At 63.7% G+C, this 16,359-nt stretch overlaps 3 protein-coding genes across 11 annotated transcripts; 1 reads left to right on the top strand and 2 right to left on the bottom strand.

Annotated features, from left to right (window-relative positions):
- Positions 1 to 124: 124 nt before the first annotated feature.
- LOC116799438 (G protein-coupled receptor kinase 5-like) lies at positions 125 to 8,442 on the bottom strand. Of its 4 annotated transcripts, XR_004361057.1 has the most exons (19): positions 8,328 to 8,442; positions 6,021 to 6,116; positions 5,796 to 5,908; positions 5,441 to 5,518; positions 5,217 to 5,317; positions 5,054 to 5,146; positions 4,915 to 4,978; positions 4,695 to 4,835; positions 4,434 to 4,624; positions 4,322 to 4,359; positions 4,072 to 4,161; positions 3,773 to 3,981; positions 3,556 to 3,693; positions 3,331 to 3,468; positions 3,113 to 3,244; positions 1,760 to 3,012; positions 1,585 to 1,656; positions 1,033 to 1,046; positions 125 to 893 (listed from the first exon to the last, which is right to left on the bottom strand). XR_004361057.1 is itself a non-coding variant. In XM_032712581.1 (16 exons), exons 1-16 carry the CDS (start codon positions 8,401 to 8,403, stop codon positions 2,899 to 2,901), a joined length of 1,812 nt encoding a protein of 603 aa, XP_032568472.1. In that variant the 5' UTR covers positions 8,404 to 8,442; the 3' UTR covers positions 1,475 to 2,898. The 4 variants fall into 4 exon arrangements, 1 of the variants encoding a protein (XP_032568472.1); XR_004361058.1 differs by having other exon boundaries at positions 125 to 1,046; positions 5,796 to 5,849; XR_004361056.1 differs by having other exon boundaries at positions 125 to 1,046.
- A 646-nt stretch (positions 8,443 to 9,088) lies between these two features.
- BAG4 (BAG cochaperone 4) lies at positions 9,089 to 15,702 on the top strand. Of its 5 annotated transcripts, none has more exons than XM_032712587.1 (4): positions 9,089 to 9,296; positions 12,985 to 13,224; positions 13,479 to 13,721; positions 14,384 to 15,702. In XM_032712587.1, the coding sequence occupies exons 2-4, from the start codon at positions 12,988 to 12,990 to the stop codon at positions 14,837 to 14,839; spliced, it is 936 nt and encodes a 311-aa protein (XP_032568478.1). In that variant the 5' UTR covers positions 9,089 to 9,296; positions 12,985 to 12,987; the 3' UTR covers positions 14,840 to 15,702. The 5 variants fall into 5 exon arrangements, with proteins under 5 accessions (XP_032568478.1, XP_032568477.1, XP_032568479.1 ...); XM_032712586.1 differs by having other exon boundaries at positions 9,229 to 9,342; XM_032712588.1 differs by lacking the exon at positions 9,089 to 9,296 and adding an exon at positions 11,660 to 11,720.
- On the bottom strand, positions 9,590 to 11,517 carry LSM1 (LSM1 homolog, mRNA degradation associated). Of its 2 annotated transcripts, XM_032712592.1 has the most exons (5): positions 11,409 to 11,516; positions 11,186 to 11,254; positions 10,846 to 10,957; positions 10,475 to 10,590; positions 9,590 to 10,031 (listed from the first exon to the last, which is right to left on the bottom strand). In XM_032712592.1, coding segments are annotated over exons 1-5 (345 nt in total). In that variant the 5' UTR covers positions 11,455 to 11,516; the 3' UTR covers positions 9,590 to 10,029. The 2 variants fall into 2 exon arrangements, with proteins under 2 accessions (XP_032568483.1, XP_032568482.1); XM_032712591.1 differs by lacking the exon at positions 10,846 to 10,957 and having other exon boundaries at positions 11,409 to 11,517.
- Positions 15,703 to 16,359: the final 657 nt, after the last annotated feature.

Genomic DNA, 16,359 nt, shown 5'->3' on the forward strand with positions numbered 1-16,359 from the left:
GGTCAGCGCCGTGCTGGGACACGGAGCCGGCACAGGGGGGCACGGCCAGCCCCGTCCACGGCACAGCCATGGGGGCACAGCACCCCTGAGGGACAGCAGAGAGGCAGAGCTCCCATGCCCAGGGACAGACCCTGTGGCACAGGGGCCATCAGCTGAGGGTAAGGACAGGTGATAATTAATTCTGACAGGTGTCGGTGGGCAAACACGGAACCACAGAATCAGTAAGGTTGGAAAAGACCTACAAGGTCATCGAGGATGATTGTCATGGATGAATAACAATGGCTAATAACAACAATGGACAACACCATCTCGGGACAGAGCCATCCTGGAATAACCCAGCCAGGCTCAGCCCAACCTCAGCAAATGCTGCACACAAGAACCAGGACAGCCCATATAGAGCTGAATATTAAACACATTGAGCTGTTGAGCCTGGGCTGGGAGAAAGGGGCAGTCCCGTGCAGCCCCCCTACCCCTGAGCCTGGTTATCTGTCCCAGGGCTGGGAGTGGTGGGCAACAGCAGAGCAGCGATAACGCTCAAGGCTGAAATGACATTTCTGGGATGAGTTATGGCCCGGAGACCAGTGCTCCCAGGAACCCGTGAATCACAGCTGCTTCCTTTGACGTCAACCCCTGCACCCTCCTGCGGGGAGCCTGACCTTCCTCCCCACTGTTGCAACAACTTGGCCCAGGGGGAGGTCACCCCATTGCTGCACCAGCCCTGGGGAGCCCCTCACCTCCCCCTGCTTGTCCCCAGCCCCCCCCTAGATGATTTGGGTCCCACCTGCCATCCAGAATGTTCCTGCTGCTCCTCAGGATGCTCGTTTCCATCGTCCTCTGTCATGTGCAGAAAGCACCTCATGTTCACGTCAGCGATGTGTGACCAGACAAAGGTGCTGGAGGGACCAGGAGGAAGCCGGAGGCTGCACCGTCCCCTTCCCAAATGTTTACTGGGAACTCCTCACTGCAGCCACGGTCCCACAGCTGCGATTCCCAGGTCGTGCCGCAGCTCTCCCCGCTCTGGGCTTCACCCACCTGCTCCCACCTGCCTGCATGTGGAGTGAGGGAAATTCCAGAGGGTTTGAAATCCCTGAGCTGCTCCCAGGAACTCCCGGCCCAGAGCTCCAGCCAAAGGCACAGGGAGCACCCACGGGTCTGAGTGCCCAGGGAGACCAGAGACCCCCCATACTGTGCATTACCCACAGCCCCCCTGCCCTGACAGTGAGGGGGACACAGAACCAGGGACCAGAGACCCCCCAGCTGCGAACCACCCAGGACTGTTGTTATCCCAGACGGAGCAGCGGCTCCCGGCACGAGGCCTTGGCACAAGGACATGCAGTTGTTTGTGAGAAGAACCAAAACAGCCCGGGCAGAGCCACCCCTCTGGCTCTGGGCTGGGGGGGCTGGAGGGGCACAAGCCCCTCTGTGCCCCTTGGGAGGGGACATGAGGACAAGTCAGGCTGTGCCACAGCACACGAGGGAAATGCACCAGGTGACCCATCCCCAGGGCGCCACAAAGGGACTCCAAAGAGGATTCCAGAACCCTCATGGGGGTCTGGTGATCTGGGACACACCCAGGACCCTCACCAGCTCCTGATGTGGCCTCAGCATCTCCTCTGGATGTCCCTTGAGGTCCCCACACTGATGCATGCACCGAGCCTGCGAGGGAAAGGAACAGCAGCAGGGGGGCACTGAGGGTGGCCAGGAGGAGGAGCAGCAGTGCCACAGGCACCAGGGATGGGATTGGGGTCCCAGCACCTACCTTGGGCACCAGGAAGGGGTCTCTCCATCAGAACACAACTGGCCTGGTCGGCTGAGCCCACCGAGCTCCAGCAGCCGGGCAGGGCAAGGCTCTGGCCACAGCTCGGACCTGCCTGGACCCAGCCAGCCCCTCGGCTGAGCCCTGTTCTTCTGGGGACAGGGCTGGGGGCACGGGCAGCACGTGGTCATGTCCCGCGTGCCAGCAAGGGATGCCTGGGAAACCAGCACAGCCCCACCCCGGGATGGGCACCCAGCACCCCCCACCCACATCCCGCAGGGCAAGGAGGGGGGAGAACATGCTGGGGGAGGTAAAACACCCGAGAAAGCCCCCACAGCCCCCCCGAAACGCCCCTCAAGTCCCTCCACAAAGTCACCACGCAGCTCCGTTTGCAGCTTTTCGCTTAAGAAATGTACAACAGGGCTCGAGGTACAAATATTCACAAATGTACAAAATATACAAAACCGGATCAACGCTGACCAAAGGTGCCAGAGATTCACCAGGGGCTGAAGAGATGGGGGGCCCAGGAACCCTGAGGCTGCCTGGAGCTGCCTTGTGAGGATGGGGGGAGCCCCTCACACCCCCCTTCCCAACCACCTTCGAGAAAATTCCGCTCTCCCAGCCTGCTTCCCATCGCAGTGGCCGGAGCAGGGGAGGCCGTGCTTCTCCGGGGGGAGGCTCTGTCGGGGTGACCCCGTCCCTCCTGCTGCAGCATGGCCAGGGGGGCCGGGGTGTCCCCCCACTCCAAGGCTGCCCATGTTGCTATTTGGAGAGCACAGATAAACCACAGCCCCACTCCGATGCCCGCAGAGGTCACGCTCTGACCCGGCGATAAGATAATGGGCTCAAAAGCAGCAGAAACAGGTCTGTGCCCTGGCCCCCTCCCCTGGCAGTGGGGAGGGGAGCTGGTGGGAGGTGGTCCTGCAGTGGAAGCCCCCAGGAACAGGCTGGAGGGGTGGGGAGCTGGCAGGGTTGGGGCCAAGGCAGCTTCCACCCCTCTGCCCCCATCGCCCCCTGCCCACACACATCAGCCCGTGCCAGCGTCCCCCTCCCCTCCGTGAGCATCCCCGGAGCCCCCGGCCCTGGCACTGCTCCGGGATAACCCTGAGAGGGCACACGGGGGCTGGGGGCCCCCCGAGGGGTCAAGACGGTGCCGGTGCTGGTGCCTGGCAGGAGGATTTGGCCACAGGAGGGTGTGAGTTCACAGCAGCTGGGCTGGGGGCGTGGACAGAGGTGCCAATGGTGTAGTCGGCCGGCTGCAAAGAACAGTCAGATGGAAGGTGGGCAGTGAGCCAGGGTGGTCTTGGGGAGACCCCAGGACACCCCAGCCCCCCAAAACACGCCCCTGTCCCTTACGTGTCGCCGGAAGAGCCGCTGCAAAAGGCTGCGCCTGGGGGGCTCGGGCAGCCGCTGCCAGTCCAGGTCGGGGGAGCGGGTCCCGCTGGGCCCAAACACGTTGAGGTCCTTGAAACACTCGGTCTCGATCATCTGGGGGGGGCCAGGTCACCGCAGGGTTGGGCACTGGCAGCACCACAGCTGGGCGGGACCCCTCTGGTGCACCACGCCCCCAGTACCTCGTTCTGCCAGGGGATGGAGACGCTGCCCGTGGCGAATTTGGCGTAGAAATCACTGTCGGTTTTGTCCAAGTTGACGCCCTTCACCGTGGAGAACTGCTCGATGTCCAGCACGTCCTTGCAATAAACCGCCCGCGGCTGCAGGGCCCGGGGGCTGTCAGGGGGGCAGCGGGGGGAGCGGGGCTGTCCCTCCTCCATGGGTGCCCACCCCTGCCTGGCCCTTACGTCCGGCACGAAGGGGGGGGTCATGATTCCGGCCTCCAGCCGCTTGAAGTTGATGGTCCTGAAGAAGGGATGTTGCTTCACCTCGGCCGCCCTGCCGGCCCCGCAGCCCAGCCGCACCCCGGGGTCCTTGGCCAGGAGCTGGGGAGGGGAACGGGGGTGTCACAGCAGGGATGGGCCCGGCCTGGCCCCCACAGGGACTCCTGGGTCCCCAGCTCACCAACTTGCAGATGGCCTGAGCGTCCTCACTGAACTTGTCCGAGTAGAGCTCCTGCTCCTCCTGCACCCGCTTCTCCACCTCCTCCCGCTTCACCCGCTCCTTGCGGGCGCGGAAGGGCGACTGCCCCTCGATCATCTCGTACACCAGGCAGCCCAGGCCCCACCAGTCGGGGCTGAAGGTGTAGCGCTCGTTGCTGATCACCTCCGGGGCTGTGGGGCACAGCCCCCAGCTGTCAGCACCCGGGCACGGTGCCGCACAAGGACCCTGGTCCAGCCCACCAGTGCAGCCCTCACGCTCACCCATGTAGCCGACGGTGCCCACGCGGCCGTGGATGGTCTCACCCTCGGGGATCTTGACAGCCAGCCCCAGGTCAGAGATCCTGATATGGCCTGGGGCAGGGAGGGGGCTGAGGGCATTATCCCAGGGAAGGGTCACCTCACATCCCAGCACGTCCCCCCAGGGCACAGCCAGGCACCCCCTGGATCACACAGAGACCCATCCCCACGCCACGAGCATGGGCAGGGCCACACCCAGCAGCTCCCTCCTCACCATTGTCATCCAGCAGGATATTCTCTGGCTTCAGGTCCCTGTGGGGACAGAGGGGTGGCTCAGCCCCGTGCAGAGGGGTGGCTCAGCACCCGCTGCCCCATGCCTAGCTCACCTGTAGACGATGCCCTCCTGGTGCAGGTGCTGGAGCCCACAGCAGATCTCTGCTGCGTAGAAGGCCACGCGCTTGTCCTCAAAGCCGGGGTTCCCCATGTTGTAGATGTGGAACTTGAGGTCTCCCCCGTTCATGATGGTCAGCACCAGGCACAGAGCGTCCTTCGTCTCGTAGGCATAGGCCAGGCTCACCTGTGTGTCCACCTGGGCCGTCAGCACCAGCCCTGGCCCCCCCAGCCCCCCGGGAGGGTCCCACACGCACCACGAACCGGCTGTTGACCTTCTCCAGGATCTGCTTCTCGTTCAGGGCCATCGCCTCCCCTTTCCGCTTCTTGATCCGCTTCTTCTCCAGTTTCTTGCAGGCATACATCTTGCCCGTGGCCCGCACCTGGCAGGCACACACCTAGGGGGCCGGGGACAGCGATGGGATGAGCCCCCCCATCCCGTCCACCCCCCCAGCCCTCCCTGCTCCGTGGCCGTACCTCTCCGAACCCGCCCTTGCCCAGGATCCGGTACTGCCGGAAGGTGTCCTTGGTGACAGCCTGCCTGGAACGCACAGCCCCAGCCAGACACGTCAGCCCCGCGCCCTCCGGGGCCCCCAACACCCCTCAGAGCCCTCACCTCTCCAGGTACTTCCACTGCAGGAACCGGTCGAAGTACATGCTGGCCCGGTAGTCAGCAAAGGGGTCCCCGCTCAGGAACTGGTGCAGGGGGCTGTGAGTAGAGGGGGCTGTTGGTGCCACTGCAGCCCCCCCCGTCCCCCAGCCTTGGGCAGGGTGCTCACCGCAGGCAGCTGCTGAACAGGTCCTTGCAGGGGCTCTTCTGCAGGTCCTGCAGGTACTCACTGGCGTGGGGGTGGCCCACCTCGGGCAGGGAATCTGGGGACTGCCAAGGGGAGCAGAGGGATCACACCCACACCCTGGGGACATCGCTCCTGCACCCCACCCGTGATCCCATCATCTCATCCTGGTCACTTCCTGGTGGGGGAAAAGCCCTCCCAGGACTCACCTCCTGCCTGAGGAACCGCTGGATGATCTCTTCCCCCATCTCCTTCCGCTTCTCATCTGGGGAGAGTTCGTACTCCTCCTGGGACGCCCGAGGAGAAGAGGGTGCTGCAGACAGGGCACCAGGCACAGCTCTGGTGTGACCCTACTGAGCCTCCTCACCTCCCAAAATGAGGCAGGTCTGCCCTGGACATGGGGCGAGGGATCCCCCCCTGCTCCTGCCCTATGGGCACCACCCACAGCAGGCACACCTGGGACCACTCCTCAGCCACAGCCCTGGGGTCACACTGAACCCGCCACAGGGCTCAGCCCAACCCCAAACACCTCAGTGCAACCCGAGCATCCCGAGGGTCCCTCACCACGGCGTCCAGGAAGCGGATGCAGCTCAGGAGCTCCGGCCGCGTCTCACAGAACTGCCGGAAGAGCAGGCGGCCGATGGGCTGCCGCTGGCACAGGCTGCCGTAGTCCTGCTCTGCAGGGGAAGGCAGGAGCTGCCACGGGAGCTGCCCAGCACACGCCGCAGCCCCGGCTGTGCCAGGACCTGCGAGCTGGTTCTGCCGGCTCCCGGTGCCCTCCCGGCTCACCCAGGCCCTTCCGCAGCTCGTCGCACTGGCTGATGTGCGGGAACCGCAGGATCTCCCTCCACTTCTTGCTCCGGCCTTTCCTCTTGCCGCCGCCTCCTGCAGCCGGGAACGAGGGGCCAAGGTCGTGCTGGCAGAATGGGCATTGCTGCTCTGGGCCACCAGTGATGAGGGAAAAGGGGTGGCAGAGCCCCTGCCCGGTCCTGCAGAGTCACCTGGTTTGGGGGTTCCCTGATCCCACCGCTCCTGGCCCCCAAAACCCATCGCTCACACACCACACACTGCCAGCACTGCTTTGGGCACTTTTAAAGCCACATGGGAAAATAGACCCCCAGCCCCAGAGTGGGCTCTGACCCTTCAGGGACCCTGATTCTGAATAGCCGAGGGGATCCCCACCCAGTCCTGACTCCCAGGGCAGGGAGGGGATCCCCCTCGGCATCATCTGGCGCCAGGGGAGGCTGAGCCTGGCATGTGCAGGATTCCTCTGGCACAGTGTCGCTCCCTCCTGTAAACATCTGGCTTCCTTATTCCCCCATCCTCAGCGATGGGAGCTCTGCAGGGACACAGAGGGGGCAGAGGGGTGGCCCCCCACCAGCCACCACTCCCTCCTGGGCGGACGCTTGGTGCGTGAAGTCATCCCTGCAGGGACCTGACATCAGCACGGCCCGAGCTGGTGCCCGGCCAGCACCACCCGCCGCCGGCCCCGGTGACGCCGAGGCGAGCCCGCGGTGCTGGGCTCCAGGCAGAGCTTCCTGCCGTCATCGCCGGCTTCCTCCAGCAGGAATCGCCCCGCGCCAGCCAGCGGAGCGGCCTCGGGAGCGAGAGGGCCCTGGGCCCCCTGCTCACCCTGACACAGGGGCACAGGGTCCTGAGGAAGAGGAGCAGCCACTCCTCTCGGCCTGCGGTGCCCAGGCTGGAGCCCCCCGGGCTCCTGGCAAAGGGGTGATACCCAGGCAAGGACCTTCCACCTGCCCCAGGAGCCATCCTGGCACAGCAGGTCAGGCTGACCCAACCTCACAGGGATGCTGGGCGGGATGCTCCTGGGATGGACCTCACTGGACCCCCTGTGCCTTCCAGCACCTTCCACAACAGCCTGTGACCCCGAGCATGGGGATCCCCAGCCATGGCTGTGGGGTCTCAGCTTTTCACTGAGGAGGCTCCAATCCTCCTCACTGCTCCAATCCCCACCCAGCTGGGACCCAGTCCTTGTCCCAGCCCTGGTCTCACTCCACGTCACCTCTCACACCTCTCACACCGTCACACACCGACATTAACCCATTTGATGCCCATGACAGCAGAGCCACCCTCACTCCAAATTCTTCTTCTCCAGCACCAGCTCCGTTGAGGCCCTGGCTCATGCAGGAGCTGTCAAGCATCCCATGGGACAGGAGCAGCCCCGAGCAGGAGCATCACTGGGATTGCCTGCAGTTGCTTCAAGCTGCCAATGCCAAACCTCTCCCTCCCTGGTGAGAACAGTGGCACCGCTCCGGCCCCGGCACATGGGCCGTCCCTGCGGCACCCCCAGCACTGCCGGGAGCGACAGGATGGGGGTAAGGAGACCTTTGGGATACAGGGATGTACAGGACCAAACCCTGGCCCCCAACTGTCCCGCAGGGCAGCGCCGGCGGCTCCAGGGCCGTTCGCTTTTCGGTCAGGAAGGTTCAGTGACGAGGGCGCCGGCTTCCCAAAGGAAACCAAAAGCAAACAAAGGCTCCCTGGGAGCCCGTGCCAAGTCCCGCTCCGGAGGGGCGCGACGCCCGCAGCTCCTCGCCCCGGCGGCCGCAGGGCTCGCACCAGGACGGCACCGCCGGCACCTCCCGGTGAGGCCGAGTTCGTCCTGGCAGTGCCCGTTTGGCTCCGGCCTGCACCGAACCGTCCCGGCACCGGCAAAGTTCGGCTGGCGCGAGCCCCGTCCGTGCCAGGCTCGTCCCACCGGCACGGACACACGGACAGAGCGGCTCCCGGCCACCCCTGCGCACGCACCCCTGGGGGAACGGCACTAAATCGCCTTTTACGCTCCCTGCTCCCGTCCCCGGGTCTGCGGGCGGGCGGGACGGACGGACAGACACGTCCCAGCGCACCGGGCACAGCTCCGGGGCAGCCGGTCCCTCCGGGGGCTCGGTGATGCCACCCGGGACGAGCCCACCCGGCACCCGCCGTCCCGACCGAGGGGTCCCGGGGTGCCCGCGGAGGGGTGCGGGGGGGTGCCCCGGGCCGGGGGTGCCTGTTGGGAGGGGGTCGCGGGGAGGGCACCGGGGCGCAGCCTGGGAACGGGGAGCGGGACGGGGAGCAGGGACCAGGTGCCGGTACCTTCCCGTGCCTTGAGCAGGACGGTGTTGGCCACGATGTTCTCCAGCTCCATGGTGCAGGGGTCCCCGCACACCATGCCCGGCGCGGTCCGGGCGCCTCCCGCCGCCACCGGCCGCCTCCGGGGCTGCGTCACCGCCGTGACGTCACGGGCCGCCCCCGGCGTCACGGGATTATGTAAAGGGACAGCGGGAGCGACCCCGCGCCTCGGGGGTCCCCCGACACCCCAGTCGGGGGTCCGGCTGCACCAGCTCCTCGCACCGCCCACCTCGGGCTGGAGGCACCGAGCCAGAGACTACCGGCACCAGCGCAGCCTTTCTCCTCCTCCTCTTCTTCCCACCCTCCAGCAACGAGACCCCAGGGCGCTGGGAGGGGGAATCCCGACCTATCCAGGTCCCAAAAAACCACCCCCTCCCGCCGGGGATTTTCCAGCCGCAGGAGCCACCTCCAGCTCCATAAAGGCTTTTTTTTTTAGCATTTCCTTGTTTACACCTTTGCCACCTCCAAACCCACAACACCCACTCAAGCCCACCCCACAGGTGGGGACACGTTTCCCCCAAAGCGAGTGGGCCCTGGGCCAGCGAGGGGGAAGCAGTGCTGGCCACGTTGGCTGTTGGCTCTCCAGGACAGCTCTGCTCAGCCCCAGCAAGAGGAGCTGGGCTTGTCCTGCACAGAAACCGGCCACTTCGGAAGACAAAACCCCTGCTGTCCCCCCAGCACAGACTCTTCCCCCCAGAGAACTTCCCCACTGCCCAGGAAAGTGGTCTGAGCTTCCACAGGGATTGTCCCTGCCGAGGTTTGCCCTTCCCTGCCCACACACGGGAGGCTCCCGGGGCCTGGCAGCTGCCCAAAGCCAACCCCGACCCAACGTCACAGCCAAGGACTCTCCTACCTCTGGCAGAATCGGGGCACACTCGGGGCAAAGGACGTTCCAACCTGAGGCAGCTGCGCCGACTCCACCAGAGCACTGAGGTGAGGAGGGGCTGCTGCCCCTGGTGTGGCAGCTCTTCATCAGCAGGTAATTAGTGGGCTCAGCTGCAGGGGAGCAGCACAGCCTGGCTGGGGGGTGCTGGTAATCTTTGTTGGGGTACGGGGGGGTGCCCAGGTTCTTTTCCCCATCCCAGAGGGAAGGATCTTGCCTTTTCTTGGAGCAAGCCTGCTCCCCCTGCACAGCACCTGGCAGGGACATGAGTTGGCACAAGGGGTGCTCGTCTTGAGAGAGGGGGGACCAGAACACCAGGACCAGAACACTGGAAAACCAGTGATGCCAGGATCAAGGATTTATTTACACTTCAAGGAAAACTCTCGCCCAGAGTCACATGAGGAGGAAAAAGCAAACAAACCCAAAGAGCAGCGATTTGCCTCCCAAACACAAACGCTCGCTCCCAGCCGTTGTGCCAGACCTCATCTCCTTCTCTGCAAGGAGACTAAAGGCATGATTTGTGTACAGAAAATACAATCTGAAAATAAAGGCCGCCTTTCCAAGGAGCTCTGTCCCTGCACAGGCGGATCAGGAGCCCCGAAGGGGCAGCAGCTCTAGTACTCGTCCAGCGTGTCCGCCCGCGGCACCGACAGGCCCCGCTCCTTCAGCGCCTGCACCTTCAGCTTCTCTGACTCCTGCTTGGCCTGCAGCTCCACCCGCTGCTCCTCCAGGATCTCCTCAATGGACACCTGCTGCAGAGGTGTGTCGCTCTCCTTCTCCAGGTCCTGTGGGAGAAATGACCTGTTGAGCTCCGCACAGCACCCCGGACCGCAGGACACCTGTGCCCACACACCTTCCACAGGTGCCATCAAAGGGTGGAGGTGACAGAAAACAGAGGTGCTGGAGGCATCCCGAGGAGTGAGAACATGGGCAGGGACCCCCAGGCCAGCAGCCACTAATGACACCCTCCAGCAATGCCACACAGAAGCTGGAGCTTCCCTGCAGCTCCCCCACATTGCTCTTCAATCCTTCACGTCATCAGCTACAGGAGACACCTCTGCCCTCTGCACCCCAGGAGCATTTCTGTGATGGTTCAGTCTGAACTGGCCCTGGGAGGGGGCTTAAATTCCAGCCCCCCAGTAGGACAGCGACTGTATTTCTCAGCAGACAGACAGACCACAGATGCCCCCAGCTCAGTCCCAGGCTGCTGCACGAGCTGTTCACTTACAATTTCCCCCAGCAGAACCACGTTCTCGCCCCTCACGACAAAGATGCCCCGAGGGATGTCCCCATACTTCTTGCCCACGTGGATGCGCTCTACAGTCTGGTGCAACACCAAGTTTGCTACAGCGACGAGAGAGACACAAAACCATCCACATTTCGCTGTGATTTCCGGCTGCACCGAGTGTCCCGTCCCACCAGGCAGAGCCCCCCGGGCGGTGATGGTGCTCTCCCACCACTCGGTGGGTGCTCTGAGCCGCGCCCCCGAAGGCACCGACCATCTCCCCAGCTCTCTCCACCTCGGCAGGTCCCGCCCTCAGCTCCCACAGCCGTGCGGGCAGGGCGGGGAGAGAGCTCAGACCCCCGGGCTGAGCCCACCTGAGACCCTCGTGCCTTCGGCAGCGGAGAAGACGGCGGGCGTTGTTGGTGCTGCAGGTTCTTGGCAAGGAGCGAGCGATGGGCTGGAGCGCGAACATCACCCGGGCTATTTCTGCCCAAACAGCGATGCCAGAGCATCAGCGCTGGACACAATCACGGGGGAGAGCTCCCGGTTCTGGGAGAAGCACCAAGCGACACACAGGCGGGTGTTTGACCCGCAGCACGAACACGCTTTAAAAACGCACCGAGGAACCCTCTTCTTCCTCCTCCTCCTCCTCCCTGCCCGGGACCGGCCCCAGGGGATGCCCGCAGCCCCCCGCAGCCCCCAGCCCGGCCGTACCGAACTGGTCGATGCTGCGCAGGTACCCGATGAGCGTCCGCCCGTCCCGCAGCAGCACCAGGTGCTTCTCTGCGGGGGAAACGAGAGCGGGGCGTCGGTCCCGGCCCCGAGACAGCGCGGGGGGACCGGAGCCCACGGGGGGACCGGAGCCCACGAGGGGCGTCTCCCCGCGGGGAGAGGGGTCGGGGCAGCCCGCGGGGGGCAGGACCGCGGGCGCACTCACTGTCGATGTCCTGGATCAGACTGGCCGTGCCGGGCATGTAGTTCATGGTGGTGCCGCCGCCGCAGCGGAAGCGCCGCCATGCGCCGGTGCCGCCGCCACCGCCCCGGAACCGGGCGGGGCCCCGCGGGGCGCGGCCCCTTTTAAGCCGTGCGCGCGGGGCGGGCGCCGATTGGGCGGCGGCGGCGGGGCGCGGGCGCCGATTGGGCGCGGGGCGCGCGCGGGGCGCGGCCATTGGCGGCGGCCATGGAGCGCCGCGGGCGCGCGGCCGCGCCGGGCCCGCCCGGGTCCCCCCGCCCGCCGGAGGCCGCGCAGGTAACGGGGCCGGCGGGACGGGGCCGGCGGGACGGGGCGGGCAGGGCAGGGCAAGGCACAGCCCCGCGGGACGGGCGGCACCGACCCCAGCCCCGGCCCCTGCCCGGCGCTCCCGCGCCCCGCCGCTTTGGGGTTCCCGGGGCTCCGTTCGCCGGTCTCCGCCCCCCGGGCGCGTAACGGGGCGCAGATGCCCCATCCCGGGCGCGGGGAAGCGCTGCCGGCGGACCCGACTCACGGGGAGGTTTCTGGGGCACCTTTTTAGCGCAGCGGTCCCGGTAATGCCGCCATCCCGGGCCGGTTCGGCGAGCGGGAGAGCCCCGATCCCACGGCTGGGCATTCCCGGGTCCGATCCCACGGCTGGGCATTCCCGGGTCCGATCCCACAGCTGGGCATTCCCGGACCCGATCCCACGGCTGGGCATTCCCGGACCCGATCCCACGGCTGGGCATTCCCGGGTCCGAGCCCCTGGATGGGCATTCCCGGATCCCTTACTGGGCTTATCTCAGCGAGAGCTTTTTTGGGGCCACTGTGCAGATTCTGTGCGAAGGGAAAGGCTCTGCCCTCCCAGAGCGGGGTGAGCTCTCCAGACACGGCTGTGGTTTGGTTTGTCCTGTGGGACGTGCAGGTCTGGTCCAGCTCTTCCATAAATCCCGGCACACAGGTTGTGCAGTCTCTGCTGCCTGAAGCAGCTCGGGGGCAAAACGCTGCTTTGCCCAAAGCTACAGGGAGTCATCCCTGAGCTCCTGAAATCCTGTGCTTAGTCGTCCTCTCTGTGGTTGAGTGGAAGCTCACGTTCCACAGACACATTACTGGGATGGATCCAGGTAAATCCCGACACATCCAGGGTGTGCAGACCTTCCATACACAGGTTCTCAGACCCACATGAGCTGTGGGCTCAGGGAGCTGCACTCCTGCTCCTCAGGCCTGGGGCTGCTACAGCTCCTCTGTTTGCATTGTGTCTGTGTGAGAATGAGCAGGGAAATGGACTTTCCTGGAGTGTTTTCCACCCTCTGGTCAGTGATGCAGTGCTGGGGTTGAAGCTCCCAGGAGCTGCTCCCTGTGAGGGGCTGCACCCTGAGCTGACACGGTTAAGCTCAGTGTTAGATCTGGCACGGCCAGGTTAGACCAGGAGAACCTAAAACTGGGTGAGATCAGCCCGGGGCCGAAGGAACCCCTTGGTTAAACGCTGCAGGAAGGGCCAGTCCCAGTTCCCAGAGCCCCTCTGCCCATGTCCATGTCCCCTCACCTTTCCTCTGCTCTCCAGGCGATGGATTCTCCCTATGCCAACGGAGCCTACAGCCCCCCGTACCCACACTACCCCAGCCTGCCCCAGGCACGGGGGTTCTACTGCTCGGGGCCCCCCCGGACCCCCTACCCCCCGGAGCCCACGGGGCTGTACCGGCCTCCATCGCCTGCTCCCGCCTGGAGCTACGTGTCCCCGGAGTGTCCCGCCGAGGGCTCCGCGCTCCGGAGGCAGCAGGTCCCTGGCTACTCCCCACCACAGGTAAGGGACAGTCTCCAGCCCCGGGGGCGGCGTGTGCAGTTCGTGGGATGTTTTTGGGGGGCTGTGGTGGGGGATGTCCAACCGGAACCTCCCCTGGAACGGCTTGAGGCCGTTTCCTCTTGCCCTGTCTCCTGTTCCCTGGGAGCAGAGCCTGGTTCCACCCCCAGCTCCACCCTTCAGCTCCCAGGGCTGTGTGGAGGGAGCAGTGCTGGGAGTGACCCCGGTGGTAACACCTGTTCCCCCTCTCTTTGCAGACCCCGGGAATGCCGATCCCACAGTATCCATACGGAGACAGCAGTGCAGGGGTCACGGCCCAGGGGCCTGTGCCACAGCCCAGAGCCCCAGAGGACACGTGGGGCCCCCCCTCAGTGTATGGGGTGCAGCCACGTTACGCCTGGCCCACGGCCCCGGGGCACGGGAACCTGTATGTGTCTGACTCACACCCATCCTGGACCAACAGTGGGGCTCCTTCCCACCCTCCTGCCTGGGACTCACAGGTACAGGGACCTCTTTGCAGACAGGAGACCAAAATCCACAGTTATGGTTCTGTAAACTGCTGGAGGTACCAGACATCATGGGGTGGGTCTTGAAATGGGTCAGACCTCACCTGGCTTGTCCGAGAGCAGCAAAATCAGAAATTGTCCAGCAGGGAGCATGGGACTGACCTGTGGGACAGGTGTTCAGCTACAGGTGCTTGTTTTGGGCACAGCCATCCCCCGATGAGGAGGGGTTTAAGTAAAAATCAGAAGGAAAATGTCTGTTTATCTCGGCTTGGTCTGAGTTTGATCAGGAGCCAAGTGACTCTCCAGAGGTTTGATCCCCGGGGAGCAGCAGCCCTGAGGGGGGGATTTGGGGATAGGGGCTGCTGTTCCTTGGGAACAGCTCCAGAGTGTGTTGCCTGTGGAGAAGGATCTTCTGGTCTACCCAAACGGGACTGTGCTGAAATCTGTTCAGCATCTCCCCCGTCCCTGGGTGACGAGGGTTCAGGGGCTCACTCTGCTCCTGCAGACACGTGCCCCTTGCTGGGGTTCTGCTCCAGCAGTGCAGATCCCTGAGCCCAGTTTCCCCAGCCCTGCCCACACGTGGTGCAGGCTGAGAGCAGAGACCCCCCGGGTTTAAGGGAGATGCTCTTACGGGTGTTTTCTCCCTCCGACTGCAGGACTCTGCCTACGACAGACCCGAGCAGAGCCCGAGCCAGCACAGCTACTACTCCGAGGTGAACCAGCAGCCCTCGGGGCCGGTGGGGGAGCCCAGGCCAGCCCAGCCCCGGGTGCAGTACAGTGCCCAGCCCCAGCTGTACGACCTCGCCCCGCGCCGGCCCCCGAGCAGGGAGCCCGGAGCCAAACCTGCCGACCCGCCTCCTGCAAATCCCACAGCCATCCAGAGGATCCTCCACGTCATGGGGCAGGCTGAGCAGCTGGAGGAAGAGGTGGATGAGTTTGTAGGGAAAAAGACAGATAAATCCTACCGGCTCCTGGAGGAGATGTTGACCAAGCTGCTGCTGGAGCTGGATTCCATCGAGACTGGGGGCCAGGACAGTGTCCGGCAGGCCAGGAAAGAGACCGTCCACAGAATTCAGGCCATACTGGAAAAACTGGAAAGAAAGGGATTGTGAAAGCACATCAGCCACAACACACGGCCTGTTGTTGAGGTTCCAAAGAGTTTCAGTTCTCTTAAATCTCAGCTCTTTCTGCTACGCACTACTGACAATGGAAAATAGCAATAAGCCCTGAGTTAACAATCAAAACAAACCCACGAAAAAGCCACCCCAGAAGCCCAGCCCTGACAGACAACTTGGCAAAGGACAAATTGAGAGAGGTTTGAAGAAGCAAACGTCATTAATGAAGATGTTGAAGAGGACTGGGCTGAGGATGGAGCCCTGTGGGGCTGTGTACAGAATTCCCCGACCAGGCCCAATCTCTGGGTGCCTCCTGCAGCCACAGACAGTCTTTAAACACTTGCCAGATGTGCTGCAACATGCAGCCACCAACCAAGACTCAGGGCTTGTCCTCACTGCCTGTGTTTTCAGCTTCAGCTCCCTCACCATAAAGCCCGTGTGTCCTCGTGGGGGTTGTTTGGCTTTAGTGCACTCAAGGAGTGACACTGAAGTGCTGCAGGGGGGCACTGTGCTGGCACATCACGTCGGGCTGTTCCTCCTCTGAGGTGAGAAGCCAGTCTGGGGTGTCCCTGTGGACTTAGGAACACAGACTGGAAATCCCATTTCTGCCACTGGAAAGGAGAGGTGCAAGCAGAGGAATGATGTCAGAACAGATGCAGGGGTTTTGGAATTGATTTCCAGGTCACTTGGGTAAAAATCCTGTTTAATGTCCCTCTCATCCTGTGAGTTTCGTGTCCCACTGCACAGCGGGGAGGGAACAGCTCAGCCTGTTTCAGCCTCCTGGTTACAACGTGCTCAGTGACTCATTGCTGTGTGTGACACTTAATAAACCCTGACAAGTTTTAAATGTTATTTTGTAATTGAGACGTCTCAAAGTCTCTTTTTCTGTAAAGAGAAGTGGTGGGGAAGGTTTTGTAACTCAGACCAAAACTCCAGCCGGGCTGTCTGGGTGCCCAGGTCAGGGGTGAGTGGAACATCTGAGAGCACTGGTTGGGGGTGCCAGGGTGTCCCATCACCTCCCAGGCAGTGCAGATGCTCCAGGAGCCTCCAGCTGTGGCTCCAGGAGCTGTGGCCAAATTTTGGAAGGGGTTTTGGCACACCTGAGGCCGGGAGTGCCCTGACCATGCACTCTGAGGGGCTGACAGCCAACCAACATCCTGGAGGCACCCAGCAGATCCCACGTTCCCAGACGGAGCTGGGGGCATGGGACTGACCTTTGGAGCTCGTTGGATGTGTCTGTGATCACACGTGGTCAGCCTGCACACCCAGCTGTGTCTGGGGTGAGCTGGGAGGGAGCTGGGACAGGGAAAGACTCAGCTGCTGTTTCATCTTGTCCTGTCAGGAGGGAGCAGCCAGACTGAGCTATTCCATGCTTGCAGCCTGGTATCTGCCTGTGGCTGTGTTAATCATAGAATCATGGGATGGTTTGGGTTGGAAAGGACTTTAAAGCTCATTTAGTTGCAACCCCTCTGCTATGGGCAGGGACACCTTCCACTAGAGCAGGATGTCTCTGAGCC

This window comes from Chiroxiphia lanceolata, chromosome 28 (assembly GCF_009829145.1).
Source record: "Chiroxiphia lanceolata isolate bChiLan1 chromosome 28, bChiLan1.pri, whole genome shotgun sequence".
NCBI classification, from domain to species: Eukaryota; Metazoa; Chordata; class Aves; order Passeriformes; family Pipridae; genus Chiroxiphia; species Chiroxiphia lanceolata.

Bases quoted from the DNA above. Each gene is read 5' to 3' on its own strand.
- LOC116799438 (XM_032712581.1), bottom strand. From the start codon at position 8,403: ATGGTGTGCGGGGACCCCTGCACCATGGAGCTGGAGAACATCGTGGCC. The intron at 6,117-8,327 runs GTACCGGCACCT...TCCCGGCTGCAG, and splicing joins CCTGCTCAAGGCACGGGAAG to GAGGCGGCGGCAAGAGGAAA. The intron at 3,982-4,071 runs GTGAGCGTGAGG...TGTGCCCCACAG, and splicing joins GGGCACCGTCGGCTACATGG to CCCCGGAGGTGATCAGCAAC.
- LSM1 (XM_032712591.1), bottom strand. From the start codon at position 11,454: ATGAACTACATGCCCGGCACGGCCAGTCTGATCCAGGACATCGACA. The intron at 11,255-11,408 runs GTGAGTGCGCCC...TTTCCCCCGCAG, and splicing joins TCTGATCCAGGACATCGACA to AGAAGCACCTGGTGCTGCTG. The intron at 10,591-11,185 runs GTACGGCCGGGC...TCGTCGCTGTAG, and splicing joins GCGCAGCATCGACCAGTTCG to CAAACTTGGTGTTGCACCAG.
- BAG4 (XM_032712585.1), top strand. From the start codon at position 12,949: ATGTCCATGTCCCCTCACCTTTCCTCTGCTCTCCAGGCGATGGATTCT. The intron at 13,225-13,478 runs GTAAGGGACAGT...CTCTCTTTGCAG, and splicing joins CTGGCTACTCCCCACCACAG to ACCCCGGGAATGCCGATCCC. The intron at 13,722-14,383 runs GTACAGGGACCT...CTCCGACTGCAG, and splicing joins CTCCTGCCTGGGACTCACAG to GACTCTGCCTACGACAGACC.